Here is a 17,248-nt window from a genome sequence, read left to right as displayed (position 1 = left end):
ACATTCCGACATGCATTATAAAACCAAGCGATACTGAGATGATGGGTCCTCTGAATTGCCGCGGAGTAACAATGATGGGAATGGAAGGGGCAAGGCGGAAGGATAGAGGTAGTGTTCCAGAGTTTCGGGGCGTAGTGGCTGAATGCGGGACCACTGATGGTGGAACGGAGGGCACGAGGGACAAGCGGGAGGCCAGAGTCAGAGCGGAGGCAGCGGGTAGTGGGTGGGGAGTGAGCAGCAGGACTGCTTCAGCAACATCAGGATTGGCGATGGCCTTGGTGTATAAAACAAATGAGACGATATAGAAACTCAACTGTGTTTTTTTAAAAAAATTGAATTTGAAATGTTAAATGATACTGACCAAAATGGAGATGATCCCTTTGTGTTTCTCCTCCACCAGGTCACAGATAATCTTGTTGTCGAAATATTGAACAGGTTCCCACTGAAAACAGAGAGAGGCACCTAATTCTTTAACATCATTATCAACAAATAGCAAAGCCTCCTATACCACAGCAGATCCCCTTACAGGAAAATTCATTTAGACCCACGGAATAAGTGAGTGATAGGTCATTCCTTTCATTGCAATGCGTCACCTCATTTCCATTGATTTTATTCGATTCCAACAAAATAACAATAATCCTTGCATTTGATAAAGCGCCTTATCAGGTCTTCAAGACGTCTCAAAGCGCTTCACGGAATATACTATCAAGTGAATTGACTGTATATTTTGTAGGCAAAATCTCTGGAATTTCCAGGTGTAGGTGGGATGCATGGAACTCTGTTTGATTTGGATACTCTTAAGCATGATGATGGGTTTCCGCACGTGTCAGACACGTGACTGAGCAAAAAAGATTTTTTTTCTTTTTCTTTCTCCTTTGGATGCAATACTCAACGTTTGGCCTGACTTTCCACAGCTTTTTTTCATCCTAGACTTGTGGTTCTTTCATGAATAGAGACCTAACCTCAGCTGCTCTCGAGAGGGAAAGGGAGGATTGAGTTCATGACTTCCCACACAGTGTTGGTGCCCAATAGGGAACGGGGTGGAGAACCTCTGTAAGTGAAAAGAATGCTGTCTTTACCATTTACATAAGATAGACCTCAATGTTAAGGTGGTTACACCCGATATTTATCGAATGCAAATCTTCCGATGTAAACTGTTCCGTATAATCAGTTGTACCCATCATGGTCCTATGTTTAAGGACCCACACTAAATGTCTCGAGGATTCAATGTGTACATCAGATTTTAGAGATATTTGCAGCAATATCATTATTGCTCTCATAGGAAATCAGCAACAAAAACAAGTCTTAATTACCCTCCAGGCTCCCTTTAAAACAAGACCTAATTACCCTCCAGGCTCCCTTTAATTTGTTATTGACGTAATAACAAATTCATCACTGTAGGAACAGAATATGTTGCAGTAAACTGATCTACCCTACTGCATCATGGACTGGCAGGGTACAGGTTAGTGATGGCGATTCAACAACAACTTGCATTTATATAGCACCCTTCATGTGGTAAGCCACTAACCCCGGCCCCTTGTGTGAGGGCCTGTGCCTTGGTTCCTTTCATAAGGCCTCAAGTTGCAAAGTTATTCGGGAACAGAGAAGAGTTGGATGTGGATTTACAGTGGTGGACTGCCAGCAATCCGAGGATCTATATGCCAGCACACGTTATGGCACACACGAGGGGAGGGGAGGCGAGGACTGACAGACACTGGATTCTCATGGTCTCCCTTCCCCGACGTCTGTGGTTAACGTACCGCTATTCCTTCGGATTCGTACTCCTCCTGCTCAGACTTGAGTGTCAGCTCAATGAAGAGTTGCTGCAGCTTCTCGTTGCAGTAGTTGATGCAGAACTGTTCGAAGCTGTGGAAGATAGACACGCATGTCCCATTAAGAACAAGGCACGAGCCCAATACAGTCCTTGCTATTAATCAACTCACCCCCTTATCCCTCAATAACAGCTCATCCCCTGCCCCAAGTAACCATCAGTTAATGCATATAGAAACATAGGGACAAGCAGAGGCCATTCAGCCCCTCAAACCTGTTCAGCCATTCTATAAGATCATGGCTGATCTGTACCTCAAGTCCAATTACCCGGCCTTGCCCCATATCCCTTAATACCCTAACCTAAGAAATGTCTATCCACCTCAGTCTTGAACTTCCATTGCTAACTATGGCATAACTTGTCTTGAAAGTGGATTTATTTACATTAATGATCTTTCCGTGTCACTATTATCAATAGACTCCGATCACTCAGTTACCTGTGTTTATACTGAATGTACTGAGCTGCCTGTACGGCCACTGAGAGCCATATCTTCTGTCTCTCTCCTGCTGCCTCTCACAATCCTATGACTAACCGGCACTCTGAGTTACACAGTGCCAATCTCCCTCCATCTCGTAGCACTCTGAGCTGTGCACGAAAGCAAATAAACAGTAACCTGTTACCTCTCGGAGCACTTGCAGCATATATACAGTATTAAAACGTTGTACGAGAACGGGAAAAATAATTTTAACGTGCAACAAATAGTGCACTGAACATGGTGGGGTGGGGGGGTGAGTGGTGGGGGTGGAGGGGGTGAGGGGTAGAGGGAGAATGAAAATGGAAACAAGTACGCCAAATGACACAATGCGTTGGATAAGTTGATTCAGTGAATCCGAACAGGCCATATGACAGCTCTACACCGTACAATATTTGATGCTCCTCTTCCGAGGGAGATTACAGAGGCGACTCAATTCTCTACTCGGCACTGATTCAAGTCGGAACCGCAAATGTCAAAGTTGTACAGCAGGGGGAGATCCGCTCGGGTTCCCAATTACCTGTTGTGTTGAAAGACCTCAAACCCATAAATATCCAGGAGTCCGATCACTGCGGGTTTAATCCGGTCAGAATACGTGGAGTCCTAGAAACAAGGAATGGATTAGAGTAGAATCTAATGCGCGATTAGATTAAAAAAAAAATCAGCCTGGATTTAAGCAAATCAAAATTGATACCCAATGATGGGTCAGTGCTGGGTCAGCTATCTGCGTTTACGTCTGTCCAGACGTTCAGCACGGAACGGGGCAGAGGCAGAAGGTACAGAGATCCAAACGCAGGGGATTAGACAATTCCACAGTCGTGGAGTTCAGCTCCTGGTTCTCCTTGGTTCTCCTCAGAGCTGAACTGCCTCCAAGGTGACCTGCCTGGCAATGGAATGTGGGAATCGAGGCCGCCCTCTGTGCCGGTCTCTAGTCCCGGGGCCTGAGCCAGGAGGGGCCGCAGTATCCCAGGGCACTCAATGCAGATGACAGCACAGCCCGGCCCATCGACAGGACCTGGAAGGTTCGACCAGTCACTGTGGGCAGGGAATCCTCCCCTTCGGCTCCTGTTAACCCTGCAGCCAAAGCCCCTAACGGGTAGGGTGGTCCTAGCTGGACAAGCAGCGGCATGCATGACAATCTCAACCTGGTTCGGATACTCTTAAGGATTTCCCGCCTGCGTCAGACGCCCGGCCGACCCCAAAAATACCCGGACATAATTTTGAAATTACGATTACCTTGTGCGCAAGAGACGTATTGATCTTGTTGACGAGCCAGGAGAACGTGCGGCCATAGATGGCCTTTGCCACAGCATCCCGGGCGTAGGCTGCCTGCTCAAGTTTCAGAGGGCTGATGAGCTGTAAAGAGGAAACAATGTTAGTAGCTGAGGCGGAAGAGCAAACAAAGAGCCTCAATGAACTAAAACTACGTCCCAAACAGATTAAATCCTCTGTCCTGGGATTAAGCGCTCTGGGACGCTAGCCAGTGTGAAGGGCACTATATATTATGCAGCAGAAACTAAGCAACAGGCTAAACTGAAGCACTCTGTGTGTTAGTACGCGATCATTCCTCACCTCTTCTCCCTTGGCAATAATTTTCTTGTGAGTCAGTGACTCACGTAGGACAGTAGCTGACACCTCCAGTAGCTGGAAACAAAATAAAAAGAAATATTAACTTGATCACCATCCAAACAAGCAGCAGGGACAGCAACAGTCTATTAAGTACATACCCTGGACAGCAGTTTGACCTGGTTTTCTCCATTAATGGTAGCATTTCCGTTGTCATCTTCTAAGCACTGGACATTTCCCAGGTGCAGGACACTGGCAATTATGTTTAGCAGTTCCTGTATGAGAAAGAGAAAGGTCATCACAATTGGTGCATAAATACTCAAATGGCTAGTCGGCAGTGCAGTTTGAGGAAGATTCTTGTACGCACAATCCCAGTCAGATTGCCCAAACACTTACAAAGTCCACAGTAGTCGAGGTCTACTCTCTGCCCACACTCGCCAGTAAGTTTCCCATAATACAAAGTCCTCAAACAGATTCTATAGCCACTGCCCTTCAGTCTGAACAAATCCCCAGCTACTTTATTGAGAGTATAAAAAGCAGCACAGCCAGGACTTACCTCCACGTCCCTGTCGCTGAAATCGATGATAGACAGTGCTTTCCGCACGGTTTTCCAGTCATTCTTGTCGTTGATCGAGCTAACTTTTGCACACTGGCCCTGGAACATATCATGGACATGGTCAGTACATCCCACTCCTGCGCCCGTGTGGTTACAATAATACAGTACAAAATCTAATTTGTAGAGCTCCCTTCAAGTCGGGAGGAAGTCCCAGGGCGCTAGTCCTTGTATTTGATACAGCGCCTTATCACATTGTTGAGACGCCTCAAAAGGCTCCACAGAATATATTGTAAACGGATCAACTGTATTTTGTGGGCGAAACGCAGCAGCCAATTGCACACAGCAGCGTTCCCCAAACAGTTGTGGATCGAGTGACCGAGTCGACCCTCTTCTCTCAGCACAGCTCCTTACTTTGACGAGATACTGGTAGCTCTGGGGGTTGCGTTCCAAGCCCAGCCTCCTCAGCAGTTCATCATCTCCCCCTTCAATCAGCTGGTAAAATATGTGAAAGTTCCTCTCTCCGTGATTTTGGTGGACCACTCGGGATTTCTCCAACAGATAATTGAGGATGTGGCCTCCTACAGGCGCTCCCTAAAACATGACACAGCAAAAAAAAAAAAAATTTGTCATAGAAATGAACCATAAAAATGTACGCTATGATAACAAGTTACATTTGTATACAGCCTTTCACATCAGGAGGATGTCGCAAGTCGCTGGACGGAAACAACAAGGCTGTTTCTGTGCTGTGGGCAGAAACCGTGTGCTGTGTTTGCCATCATATTTGAACTTTTGCATTACTCTCGACTGAACCCGAGGTTCAAGCAATTATACTGGGGGTTTAATATGAGATAGTCACAACCTCCATCTGTTGATTACTTTGCTCTCTAGCCCTTTTCACACTCTACTCGCTTTCAATTAGCTGTTTGGCAAATTTCCAAATGCTGCAGCTGTCAATGTTTTCAACCAGAAATAATAATCGGGTACCAAGTCCAGTTTGTCTATATGGGAAATTAGACTGTTTCCTCTCCCATCCCCCCCCCCCCCCCCCCCACCACCATCAGTCAATTGCTATACCACTTTCCTTAACTGGATGGGGTTGTAAAAGTGTGAGAAAATAATCAGAAATGTTTCACAGAAACACCTGCAAGCAGGGAAGGTCCCTGCTCTGCGTGGTTTGGTTAAACAAACAAATGAGTTATGAGTCCTTCAGCCTGCTCTTCACTCTACTCTCCGCATCAAACACCTTTTCAATGATAGCTGGATAGACAGTCCTTAACTAGTGGGTATACATTTACCACGTAATTCCACCACTGGTGGCATTTTTTCGCCCGAAGGATATGGTACCAGTAAATGCATTATTGTTTGATACCAATGTCTTCTTACCCTAAAGTCAAACTGAATGTCCATGTATTTGCCAAAGCGACTGGAGTTGTCATTACGTAGGGTCTTAGCATTTCCGAACGCCTGAAAAAAAATCAATTGTTAGTGTTTAATAATAATAATAATCCTGGCATTTGATACAGCGCCTTATCACGTCTTCGAGACGTCTCACAGCGCTTCACAGAATACGCTGTAAAGTGAATTGACTGTATTTTGCAGGTGAAACACGGCAGCCAATTGCGTACAGCAGCGTCCGACAAACAGTCGTGGATTGAGTGACCAAATTATTATTTTTCTAAAAAAAATATTTTTTGAAGGGATATTACCCCCGGAAAAGCGATCCGTTGATCGACTAGCAACCGGGTTCCTACTCACGATGAGCTAAACTTAGAGGTGTGGGACATCCTCTCGACGTGAAAGGTGCGAAACAAATGCAATTTTGTTGTTGTTGTTGTGTGGAGTAAGGAAACTGGCCTAACGTTTCATAACATAACATGTAGCAGCAGGAATAGGCCATTCGGCCCTTCGAGCCTGCCCCGCCATTCAATCATGGCTGATCTTCTAATCTAACGCCAGCTAATACCATAACCCTGCCTTATCCCCATATCCCTTAATCCCTTTTGCAATAAGAAACATAGTGCCCTGCAATATGTTACACCCTGCCCAGGAATCAAGCCCAGGTCCTCTCGCTGGTGAGGCGAGTACTGTAGTCACTGAGCTACAGGACTCCACTATTGCACAAGCAAGTCCTGCTTACCTCCAGCACCGGGTTAGATTGGAGTAGCCTGTCCTTCACCGACTCCACCCTGCCACTGGCGGGGCAAGTCACAGCATAGTACTGAAGGATCTTCTTGGAGGCCTCAGTTTTGCCAGCTCCGCTCTCTCCAGAGATGAGGATACACTGGTCCTTCTTCTCAGATCTCATTGACCGGTAGGAATTGTCAGCGATGGCATAACTGTAAGATAAAGAAGGGGATTGATTACAATTGATGTATCGCGTGGCAGCACTTGCCCTTCTGATCCAGGACAATAATAATGATAATTATAATAATAATCCTTCCATTTGATATCGCGCCTTATCACGTCTTCGAGACATCTCAAAGCGCTTCACAGGATATACTGTAAAGTGAATTGACTGTATATTGTGTGGGCGAACGCGGCAGCCAATTGCGCACAGCAGCGTCCCACAAACAGTCCTGTTTTGAGCGACCAATTTATCATTTGTTTTTGCTCGTCTCGTCTTCTAATCTCATCCAAAGAAAATCAACTCCTTTTGACCACACGAGTTTCGTCATTTGCTGATTAAACGTGGTTTGCAACTTTCACTTTAAAAGTTCTGTGAAAAAAAATCACAGAAATCCTCTTCCTATACTGAGGAAGCACTCTCTCCCCCGCAGGAAGAGGGTTGTGACCTACAGAATGCATCACGCCTTCTTACAACAATACCATCTCCTAGCAACCTTCCCAAAATCAGCACAAATAGGAAAATAAATGAGCAACAGTTTGGGCTCGGAAGAAACAATAAGGAACTGTGGAACCCACATAGTCTGAAGGAAGACAAGGCAGGGAGCGAGGTGAAGGCTGTGGGATTGAGCTCCAAAGAGTGGGGAGCAACAACAACAACTTGCACTTACACTGCGCCCCTTATGCAGGCTAGCGCCCCAGAGCGCTTGACAGTGGCGGAACACGCTGTCGAGCCGGGCGAAGGGGTGACCGTAGGCACGGTCGAATAGGAAGGTCTTCAGAAGAAGATGGGGAAGGAAGGGGCAAGGCGGAGGGATACAGGATGAGTGTTCCCGAGTTTCGGGGCGAGGTGGCTGAAAGCGCGGCCACCGATGGAGATCACGAGGGGGCAGAGTTACACGGGCAGAGAGGCTGAAGGCCTGACCGCAGTGCTCTGGTTGGTCACACTTACATGTGAGGCGAGACTTCATAGAAATTGACTCCTCGGTATCTTTCCATGTGCTGTTTTGTGTAGATTTCCAGCTCCTTGTACGGATTCACCGAGACCAGCACTGAACTGATGTACGTCTGCAGACAAACCAATAGGGGGTAGCATTAGCCAGGTTTCAACCCGAAACCCAAGACCCAACAATTTTAGCAAAAGTCTCAACGTTTTGGGTTGGGTGGGAAGTAAAAGCCCCAATCGCTCTCTCCTCTGAATCAGAAGGTTGCGAGTATGAGCCGTAAACCAGTCAATATGATGCAGCTAATGGGACTGCTATCAAAAAAAGGTCTTTAGGCGGGATTTGAAGGTGGAGAGGGAGGGGGGGGGGGGGGGGCAAGGTGGAGGGATCGAGAGAGTGAGGTCCAGAGTTTTGAGGCGAAGTGGCTGAAGGCACGGCCACCGATGACGGAAGGGAGGGCACGAGGGACGTGCAGGAGGCCGGAGCCAGTGGCGGAAGCAAGACGAAAGAAAGCAGGTTCTTACATAGATCAGATTTTCCTTGAAGCGTTTGCGCAGGTTCTCGATGAAGGCTGCCTCGCTGGTGTAGTTCTCCAGCAGGACAAAGTCCTGCACCCCGACACGGTCACGGGCAGTCAGGGCACTTTCCATGGCCAAGCGGGTCCCTTCGCTCCCTTGGGCCTGCAGAGAGAGGGAAATCACAGTCAAACATTGTGGGAGTTTCCATCAAACCTGCGGCAATAATAATAATAATAATAATAATCCTGGCATTTGATAGCGTCTCAAAGGGCGTCTCAAAGGGCTTCACAGGATACGCTGTACATTTTGCGGGTGAAACAACCTGAAAAAGAGCGGGAGAGTGGGTCGAGTTGGGCAGCTCTTGCGTGGAATTCTCAATTGGGTTTGGAGACTCTTTTAAGCACGGCGACGGGTTTCCGCACGCGTCAAGACCCATGGCTGACCCAAAAAACAAATGATGTCATTTTACTGCAGGGCAGGAAGTTATCAACTTCGTCCAGGTCTCTGTTGCGCAGTTAGTTTGGTGGCACAGTCTCCGTTGCCACCTGCTACCAGGACATTGTCAAATCCAAAGGGCCCGCTCCCTCCCTCTGCCACGAGGTACTGACGCATTATTCTCTCCAGAGCACAGAGGATCCATCATAAAAGGAGGAAAACGGAGACGGCATCTTTGCTTTCTAATGATATCATTACAGCTCGCTGGTTTTCGCACGTGCGTGTGGGCTTGGCGGTGTGTGCAAAGATCTCCAAGAGCAACCGTTTAACCAGCTGTGAAAATAAATTTGGGATTCATCCAACTGCCCACAGCACTTCGAGCAGTGATCTGAAGTTATTATTCAGCAGATTCGTCTCAAAGCGCTTCACGGAATATACCGGCAAGTAGATTGGCTGCGTATTTTGTGGGCGAAACGCGACAGCCAATTGAGCGCAGCAGCGTCCCCACAAACAGCCGTGGATTGAGGGACCAATTTATTATTATTATTATTTTTTGGAAGGGATTATTACTCCAGAAAAGCGATCCACCAATTGACTAACAACCAGGTTCCTACTTATTGCTGGGTAAACAGAGGCGTGTGGAGTAAGGAAACTCGCCCAGCCTTTCGCCCTGACCGGGAATCGAACCAGGGTCCTCTAACCACTATACTACAGGACTCCAAATGAGGCAACATTTGCTCTGGCTACAAACTTTAAATTGCAGACGAAAGAAATCGTAACATATATCATTACAAATTGCAGTAGAAAGTGACATAATAATGAACAGATTTGACTCCGACGCCTTTTTTAAAAAAAAAATCACAGATTAAGTTTCCCCGAGGAACTATCTCCGAATCATACTTCACTCAACACAAGTGCAAGTGGGTTGTTGTTTGGGGAGCGCTAACAAGTAGGAAATTAAATGCTTTCCACACAGCCTGCTATACAGGATAATAAATAAACAAGACGTCCAGACCAGAATAGAACATTACAACAATAATTAGCAGTAGCTTGGACTCTTTTCATAGTACAAAATAAGAACAGAAATCGCTGGGAATACTCAGCAGGTCAGGCAGCATCTATGGAGAGAGGAAAGTGGGTTAACCTTTGTTAGGTCAATCGTTAAACGTCTCGGTTCCAGAGGGGAAACAACAAAGCTACAACTTCTCGCAGAACTGCCATCAAGTGAAATTGAGAGCAAAGAAATTCATCAACTCCCGACAATCGGATTTATTTCCAACTGAGCAACTACTACAAACATTTGCATAAAAGATTCCATTGTTAATCCGGTCCGGAATGCTCCTGAATGAACCCACTGTACCTCGGCTTTGCAGGATGATGGTTCAACACACAGGGATCCAGTCAGAGCAGAAGAGATTTTAACTGTTGGTCCCATTCCAATGGAAAGCCAATGATCAGCCAAATTCTGCTGGCCTCCCTCACTGTATAGGAAGGTGAAAACCAGCAACCAGCACACTTTACAAAGACATTCAGACAAGCCCTGGCTTTCACCGTGTGTCTGCATCCAACATCTGGATCGCAAAATATACAGGAAGTAAAAAGTTGGCTTTATAGTACTTCTCGGGTTACTATTTATAGTTCAGTCAATCAAAATACGAGTGGAACGGTTCATTTAAGGGGAATAAATTATGCACCGTTTCAAACGTTAAGTGCAGGGTGACAGACAGTGCAGTAGGACAGGAATCCACATAGCGCACAACAGAACAACGAGATTATCCACACAAAAAAGATTGCCGTTCTCAGCTATAGTTGAGAGAAACAGCCATGAGAAGGCCAACTGCAAAAGTATAGTGGAGCGGATTTTAAAAGAGTACAACACCAATTTGCTCCTGCACTCCTCCGAGAAGCTAGTTACAGACCCCACCCCCCCTCAATGGTAAAGGAATATCTCTATCTACCCGCAAGAAAGTAAATGTCCAGTATATATCCCCGATTGTGCAGCGCCTTGGGATGTCCTCCCGACGTGAAAGGCGTTGTACAAATGTTATTTTGTATTGTATCGTAAATCAAAAAGGGGAGAATACTGAAAAGGGAAAAGATTGGGAAATTATTGGGAAACTGCTTGAATAAATAAACTGAGAACAAAATTAGGAATGCATACGTTTTGGCCGCATTAAAAGTAAAAAAATACTAAATCTTTTGAAGCCAAGATTGGCAGTTCATTGTCAGCCGGGCCTTTAAGAGTTTGGTGCAGAATTCCTCAATGGCTCTGTTGATACAGCTAAGGGCGAGTTTGAAAAAGAGAGCTTTAATAATTCAAGCAATGTGCAGGCACAAAAAGCCAATCATCCCTGGATTCAATTTTATGATTCGTCCGAGATCAATCACTAGAGAGATCTTAATTAGAAGTGAAATTCACCATTCTTATACAAAATACTGTAGAAATAATGGTAAAATCTAGAGAATGTTCAACAAGAAAGAAGTTCTTGTTGGGGCCTGCATGGAAATGACTGAATGGATATTTGCTTGTCCTCATTTGGATTTAAATTCACGCTGAATAATGCATTTAATTAAAGTATGTTGAATTTCTCGCAAATTCTGCAGGGCCAAACGCAAGCAGCAACAGGAACATAAGGATCCGATAAAGATCTATGTTGTGTATCAGAGAATCCGCCATCAACAAGGTTTAATATGGGTTCTCCCTTGTGGTTCATGGCTGTCGTGTTTCGCCCACAAAAAGGCAGTCAATTCACTTTAAAGTATAGTGGGTGAAGCGCTTTGAGACGTCTCAGTGATGTGATAAGGCACTATATCAAATGCAAGGAGTATTATTATTATTATGACGATTAATCCTTTGCATCATATCATGCCTACCCAGCCCTCCCTCTGCCCCAGGCTTTGTTATTTGGCTGGGATATTACTTCCTTGTGTTCCAGACCACACTTAACCTGTATGTGCACTCCAAGCATTTGCACAGATGAATGCAAGTGCACCAGTCTGGGACATGTTGCTAACGTGGGCCGATCCTCAGCTGGTACAGGATGCACACCACATGTCCATCCGCAGCATCGCTGCTACAGATGTCAAAAGAGTGTGTGCAGGAGGTTTTTTTTTCAGCCTCTCTGCCACCCCCACCCTTTGGCACCTCATCCCGCTGTCCATTCACCTCGCTACCCCTACCCTCGCCCACTCTCCATCCCTCCTGATCCCAACTGCACCAATTCGGTTCAGTCCAGTCTGTGTAGCACCTTAGCAATAGGACCGACACTGTTGGCGACAGTTTTTGGCAGGAGGCCTGAGAGTTTGGATAAGCATTCCAGACTCTTGTTCGCTTGCAACCACCCGTAAAGCAAATGCTTCACGAAATCTGTCTCATTGTCCCGAGGGGCACTGACCGAATGTTTATTTTACCATGTGAGGTACAGTTGTTGATCTTGGGATTGCACTACATTGACATCCATATGTGCAAATCCTTTGCACACAATGACACAGATCAACAAGGACATGAAAGCACTCTCACACTGACGCAGAAATCTCCAATCTGAGTGAATCAGCACAAGGAACAACCCAACCTTCGGTTAACATCAAATCATCGCATGATGAAAACCTCCCGGAGTTTGGATTAATCTTTACCAGATTATTTGTCAAACCGGCTGCAGCAGTTGTCACATTTGGATCCTGTAGCTCAGTGGTTAGAGCATTGGCCTCGCAAGCGAGAGGACCTGGGTTTGATTCCCTTACGCCACACACACGCCTGTTTACCTAACAGTAAGTAGGAACCCCGTTGTTAAGTCGTTTGGCAAATCACTTTTCTGAGGGTAATAATCCCTTCCAAAAAATAATAATTTGGTCACTCGATCCACGACTGTTTGTGGGGACGCTGCTGTGCGCAATTGGCTGCCGCGTTTCGCCCCCAAAATATACAGTCACTTCACTTTACAGTATATTCTGTGAAGTACTTTGAGACGTCGCGAAGATTTGATTACAGCCACAGACACTCCAGTTTACACAAGGTCAATCCCAGGGAGTGTAGGTTTGGTTTTACATAACATCCTCCCCAAATCAACTCTTTGGCACAGAGTAACCCCTTCAGAGAAGCTGGAGTACTGACATTTTTATTTGCAACAAGTACCTTGGGGTCCTGTTGAACAGATAGACCTCGAAGTCTGTGATGTAAGGAGGGTGGGGTGGGGGTGTGACCCTCTTTGACATTGGCATAGAGCCTGTCATGTCTTAAACGCTCCCACCCCCACCCCCCCCAATAATATTTTCACTCCCGCCTATGTCAACAGCTCGAAGTAAATCACTAGTCTCTCTCCAGAGCACAGTTTAGGAATGACACCAAAGAAATGTCTGCATCCCAAGCCATTTAGCATCCAACAACCCCCACCCCCCACACCTCCCGCAACTCCCTACATTACAGCTTGCACAAATAATTGGGAACAATTCATGCAGCTGAAATGTTTCACAACGCATAGCAATAACAGACTATTGACAGCAAACGCAGGTTTACCTGCAAAAACACGAGGGTGAAGGTTTTAATCAGAATAAACCTTGTGGTTGAAGTGCTCTGGGACCTTACCCCGTGTGAGGGGGCGCTATATAAGTGCAAGTTGTTATTGTACACAGTTGCCATTGAAAGGTGGGACAGCTCAAAAGAGGATTAATTCCTTGTGATCTAATTGGAGATTGATTTAAGCGCAGAGTAAAGATTGCTGGAAATCTGAAGCACAAGTAGTGAAATGCACCTGGCACTGAAGCACGTTCCGACAGTCTATGTTTTCTCAGAGAGAAAGAATTTAGCAAATGAGTCAGCTATTTGGATTTAAGAGGAAAAATGCTCAGCACACACCCATTCTCTCCTCAGCTCTCCGTCACCGCGATCTGGTATATGAATTAGCGCATTTTTTTGATAATCTGTCTGTTTGTCTTTACAAAACTGCTGCCAATTCTCAGTAACTCACCAATTGGGATCTGGATGTCTACCATCAGTTGGCGACTTGACCAGAATGAAACCAGATAAGATTTTGACATTATCCACAAGCGTGCACTTCCAACAGAGTATCAACTAATTAGACAGTTGGGTCGGGACCCGAGCATTGGGGGGGAAATGGTCAGGGTGAGGGGAGGGAAGGGAGGGAGCGAGGAGGGGGTAGAGAGTCGAGAGGGGAGCTGAAGGCTCGGTCAAAGAGAAAGGTCTTGAGACCGGCCTTGAAGGAGGAAAGGGAGGAGGCGGCGAAGGCACTGGGGATGGAGTTCCAGAGCCTCGGGGCTGAGAGGCTGAAGGCCACCGATGGTAGGGCGGTTGGGGCGGGAGATGTGGAGCAGACCGGAGCCAGAGGAACGGAGGGTACGGGCAGGTAGGTAGGGGGATAGTAGGTCGGAGAGGTAGGAGGGAGCGAGGCCGTGAAGACGTAATGCCTCCACAGATACCCTCAACTAACTCGGTACAGACCAGGGATTGAGCTTGGCCTATTCTGGTGGCTTTTACCCACTCAAGTTACCAAAAGGCGCTCTATTTTCTTGAAACATTTCAGATGAAACGTTTCAAGTGGATTACGCTCAAGATAAACAAATTGGAGCAAACTGCCACAAATGGAATGTGTTGGGCTTTCTTTCAAGTTAGCAATAAATTGAAAACTACTTTGTTGCAGACACGGTTCCTGTGGCTAGGGACGGGCCAACTTAAAAGGTTTCCTCAACTGGCTGTTTCAGAAGCTGAACTCGTCTCAAAACTTTCCGAAACTCTAAACTGGAACTCTCTTCCCATGGAGTATTTTAGTTATCCAGCAGTACGTAGGAACCCGATGGTTAGTCGATTGTCGGATTTCTTTTCCTGCGGAAATAATCCGTTCAAATAAATAAATAAATAATAAATAAATAAATAAATATAATTTGGCTGCCGTGTTTCACCCACAGAATATACAATTCACTAGTCAATATAGTCAATAGTATATTCTGTGAAGCGCTTTGAGACGTCTAGAAGACCTGATAAGGCGCTATCTAAAAATGCAAGGATTATTATTATTATCCCATGAAAACTCTTCTTTGTTCTGCAGAGAGAAGACAGATAGTATTCTGTTCAGCCAGTGAAACGGTTAGGCTTTCTAAATAAAAGCACACAGTGCAAGTGTCTAAAAGCCAAGACAGACACACACGGACATCATAACATTGCTGTACCCGTTAGAGAACTGCACAAATAAATGCTGGATTTCAGCAAAGCATAGCTGGATCGGGCTCATTTTTACCATCCGTGGCAGGACAAAAAATAACAGTTGCTCCGATATAATAAATCCGTCGGCACTACATGTACAGAGCACACAGTTCTAGACAACAACTTGCACGTATGTGGCACCCTTCACCCTCGGAGAGCTTTACAGAGATGGTGTCGGACACCAAGCACGGCGGGAGGTGGGGTAGAGAGGTGCGGTAGGATTTAGGCAGGATTTAAAACAGATACAGAGAGGGCAAGACATACAGCCCCACCCACCCCTCTCACAGGGGTGGAGGGAGGGTGTTCCCCTTACCAATCGACTAACAACCGGGTTCCTACTTATTGATAGGCAAACAGAGGCGTGCGTGTGGAGTAAGGGAACTTGCCCAAGGTTTCCAACGCGGGACTGTGCAACAGAGTCGGAATCTGGTTTACAGCAGAGTAACTGTAAAGTCACTTTTACCATCTGTGGCAAGAGAACAAACAGAGGAACACACCCAGCGAGGAGTCCAGCTGGCATTCAGCATCCCCTCAGCTGACACATTACATCATCCTAGTATTTTTTTTCACAAAAAAATACGCTAAAAAGGGAATTTGGTGGAAAAATAGCCTCGGACTGAGCCTGGCACTGCCTACCTGAGTTGAGATATCCTCCTGACAACACTCTCTCCTCAACCTTTAAATCATCAATTGGAAAAGGACGGTGGGGGGGGGGGGGGGGGGGGGGGGAGAGGAGTGGAATTCCAAACCCAAACTCATTCAAAGCACGGAAGGCAACTTGCAAAATGGTCACGGGTCCACGGGACTCACACTGAAACCAGAAAACCCGCGATAAAGGCCAGAAAAAAAGATGAACTGCCAACGTTACTGAAACTCGTTGTTTTAAAGTGAATCGACCGTGTATTTGTGGGCGAAACGGGGGTGGGGGGGGGGTGGGGGGTGGGGGGGGCGTGGGGGCAATTGCGCCCAGCAGCGTCCCCGCACGAGCCGTGGTGGATTGAGCGTCCAAATTATTTTATTCTGTCATTTTTCTCTTGAGGGCTGATCGCACACCACGAGATTTAGCTCAAGCGGTTTGTCCCTTCGAGACGTCTCAGTGCCGTGATGAGGCGCTACGTCAAACTCCCGCGTCGGTAGTCGTAGCGGGTATCAGTTACGAGTTTCCCCCCCTTTCGTCTCTCTCTCTCTCTCCCTCCTTGAACGGAGCGTTTGTTTTGTTAACTCGGGAAAACGACGACGACGAGAGCGAAAATTCACGTGGGCGGCGCACGGACCGAAAGGACGGCCGAGGATCACCGAAACAGCAACGAGCATCGCCCACAAAGGCTGAGGGGTGATGTGAAGGGTTCTGCCACATGATTTTAAAGCAGTTCACCCCTCCCCCCCCCCCCCCCAACCCCGCGCCCTCTCCCCGTCAACAGCAGTGACGGGGGTCTGACACCGAGCCGGGGGGCGGGGGGGGGGGGGTGGAGGTGGGGGGGAGAGGAGGGGTGAGGGAGGGCTGGGTGGGGGCGTGGGGGGTGCGAGGAGACTGTCAGCTCGATCGAAAAGGAAGGTCTCTAGGCGGGAGTTGATGGTGGGGAGGGAGGGGGCAGGGGGCGAGGGGGGGGCGAGGGGGGGAGGGAGGGGGGGGGGGGCAAGGCGGAGGGAATGAGGGTCAGAAACATCAGACACCTGTATCTCCCCCATCCCACCCCAAATTAACAGCTTAAAGCAAATCATAAAATCATATCAGAGTTTTAACCCCCACCCCCACCGCCCACACACACAGAGTTACAGCCCCCCCCCACACACAGGGTTACAGCCCCCCCACACACCACACACACACAGGGTTACAGCCCCCCCCCCACACAGGGTTACAGCCCCCCCCCCCCACACACACACACACACACAGGGTTACAGCCCCCCCCCACACACACACACACACGCACGCAGAGGGGGATAAAAAATTTGGGGCAGTGGGGGGGGCAGTGGGGTGGGGGTCAGTGATGGGGTCAGTGATGGGGGCAGTGGGGGGCAGTGGGGGGGGGGGCAGTGGTGGGGGGGCAGTGGTGGGGGGGCAGTGGGGGCGCAGTGGGGGCAGTGTGGGGGCAGTGGGGGGGCAGTGGGGAGGAGGAGCAGTGGGGGGGCAGTGGGGAGGAGGAGCAGTGGGGGCAGTGGGGGGCGGGGGGGGGAGCAGTGGGGGGGCAGTGGGAGGGCGCAGTGGGGTGGGGGGCTGTGGGGCAGTGAGGGAGGCAGTGGGGGGGCAGTGGGGTGTGAGGGTCAGTGAGGGGGCAGTGGGAGGAAGCAGTGGGGGGCAGTGGGGGGGTGGGGAGGGGGGCAGTGGGGGGGGAGGAGCAGTGGGGGCGGCATGGGGGAGGGGAGCAGTGGGG

General features: G+C 47.8%; 1 protein-coding gene across 1 annotated transcript in view; it reads right to left on the bottom strand.

Annotated features, from left to right (window-relative positions):
• Positions 1–17,248, bottom strand: part of LOC103180563 (unconventional myosin-Ic) — a 47,782-nt gene that overhangs the window by 10,572 nt on the left and 19,962 nt on the right. Inside the window, exons 2-13 of the mRNA XM_007896497.2 lie at positions 8,234–8,389; positions 7,718–7,833; positions 6,560–6,758; positions 5,806–5,886; positions 4,834–5,013; positions 4,423–4,521; positions 4,028–4,141; positions 3,873–3,944; positions 3,537–3,656; positions 2,821–2,903; positions 1,761–1,866; positions 362–442 (exon numbers count right to left, since the gene is read on the bottom strand). Of these exons, the coding sequence (XP_007894688.1) occupies positions 362–442; positions 1,761–1,866; positions 2,821–2,903; positions 3,537–3,656; positions 3,873–3,944; positions 4,028–4,141; positions 4,423–4,521; positions 4,834–5,013; positions 5,806–5,886; positions 6,560–6,758; positions 7,718–7,833; positions 8,234–8,359 (1,377 nt within the window). The 5' untranslated portion in view covers positions 8,360–8,389. The remainder of the gene's footprint in view (positions 1–361; positions 443–1,760; positions 1,867–2,820; positions 2,904–3,536; positions 3,657–3,872; positions 3,945–4,027; positions 4,142–4,422; positions 4,522–4,833; positions 5,014–5,805; positions 5,887–6,559; positions 6,759–7,717; positions 7,834–8,233; positions 8,390–17,248) is intronic.

Source organism: Callorhinchus milii, unplaced genomic scaffold (genome assembly GCF_018977255.1).
Source record: "Callorhinchus milii isolate IMCB2004 unplaced genomic scaffold, IMCB_Cmil_1.0 Scaffold10, whole genome shotgun sequence".
NCBI classification, from domain to species: domain Eukaryota; kingdom Metazoa; phylum Chordata; class Chondrichthyes; order Chimaeriformes; family Callorhinchidae; genus Callorhinchus; species Callorhinchus milii.
The sequence above is the reverse complement of the archived record's forward strand: the minus strand, read 5'-3'. Positions and strand labels throughout refer to the sequence as shown.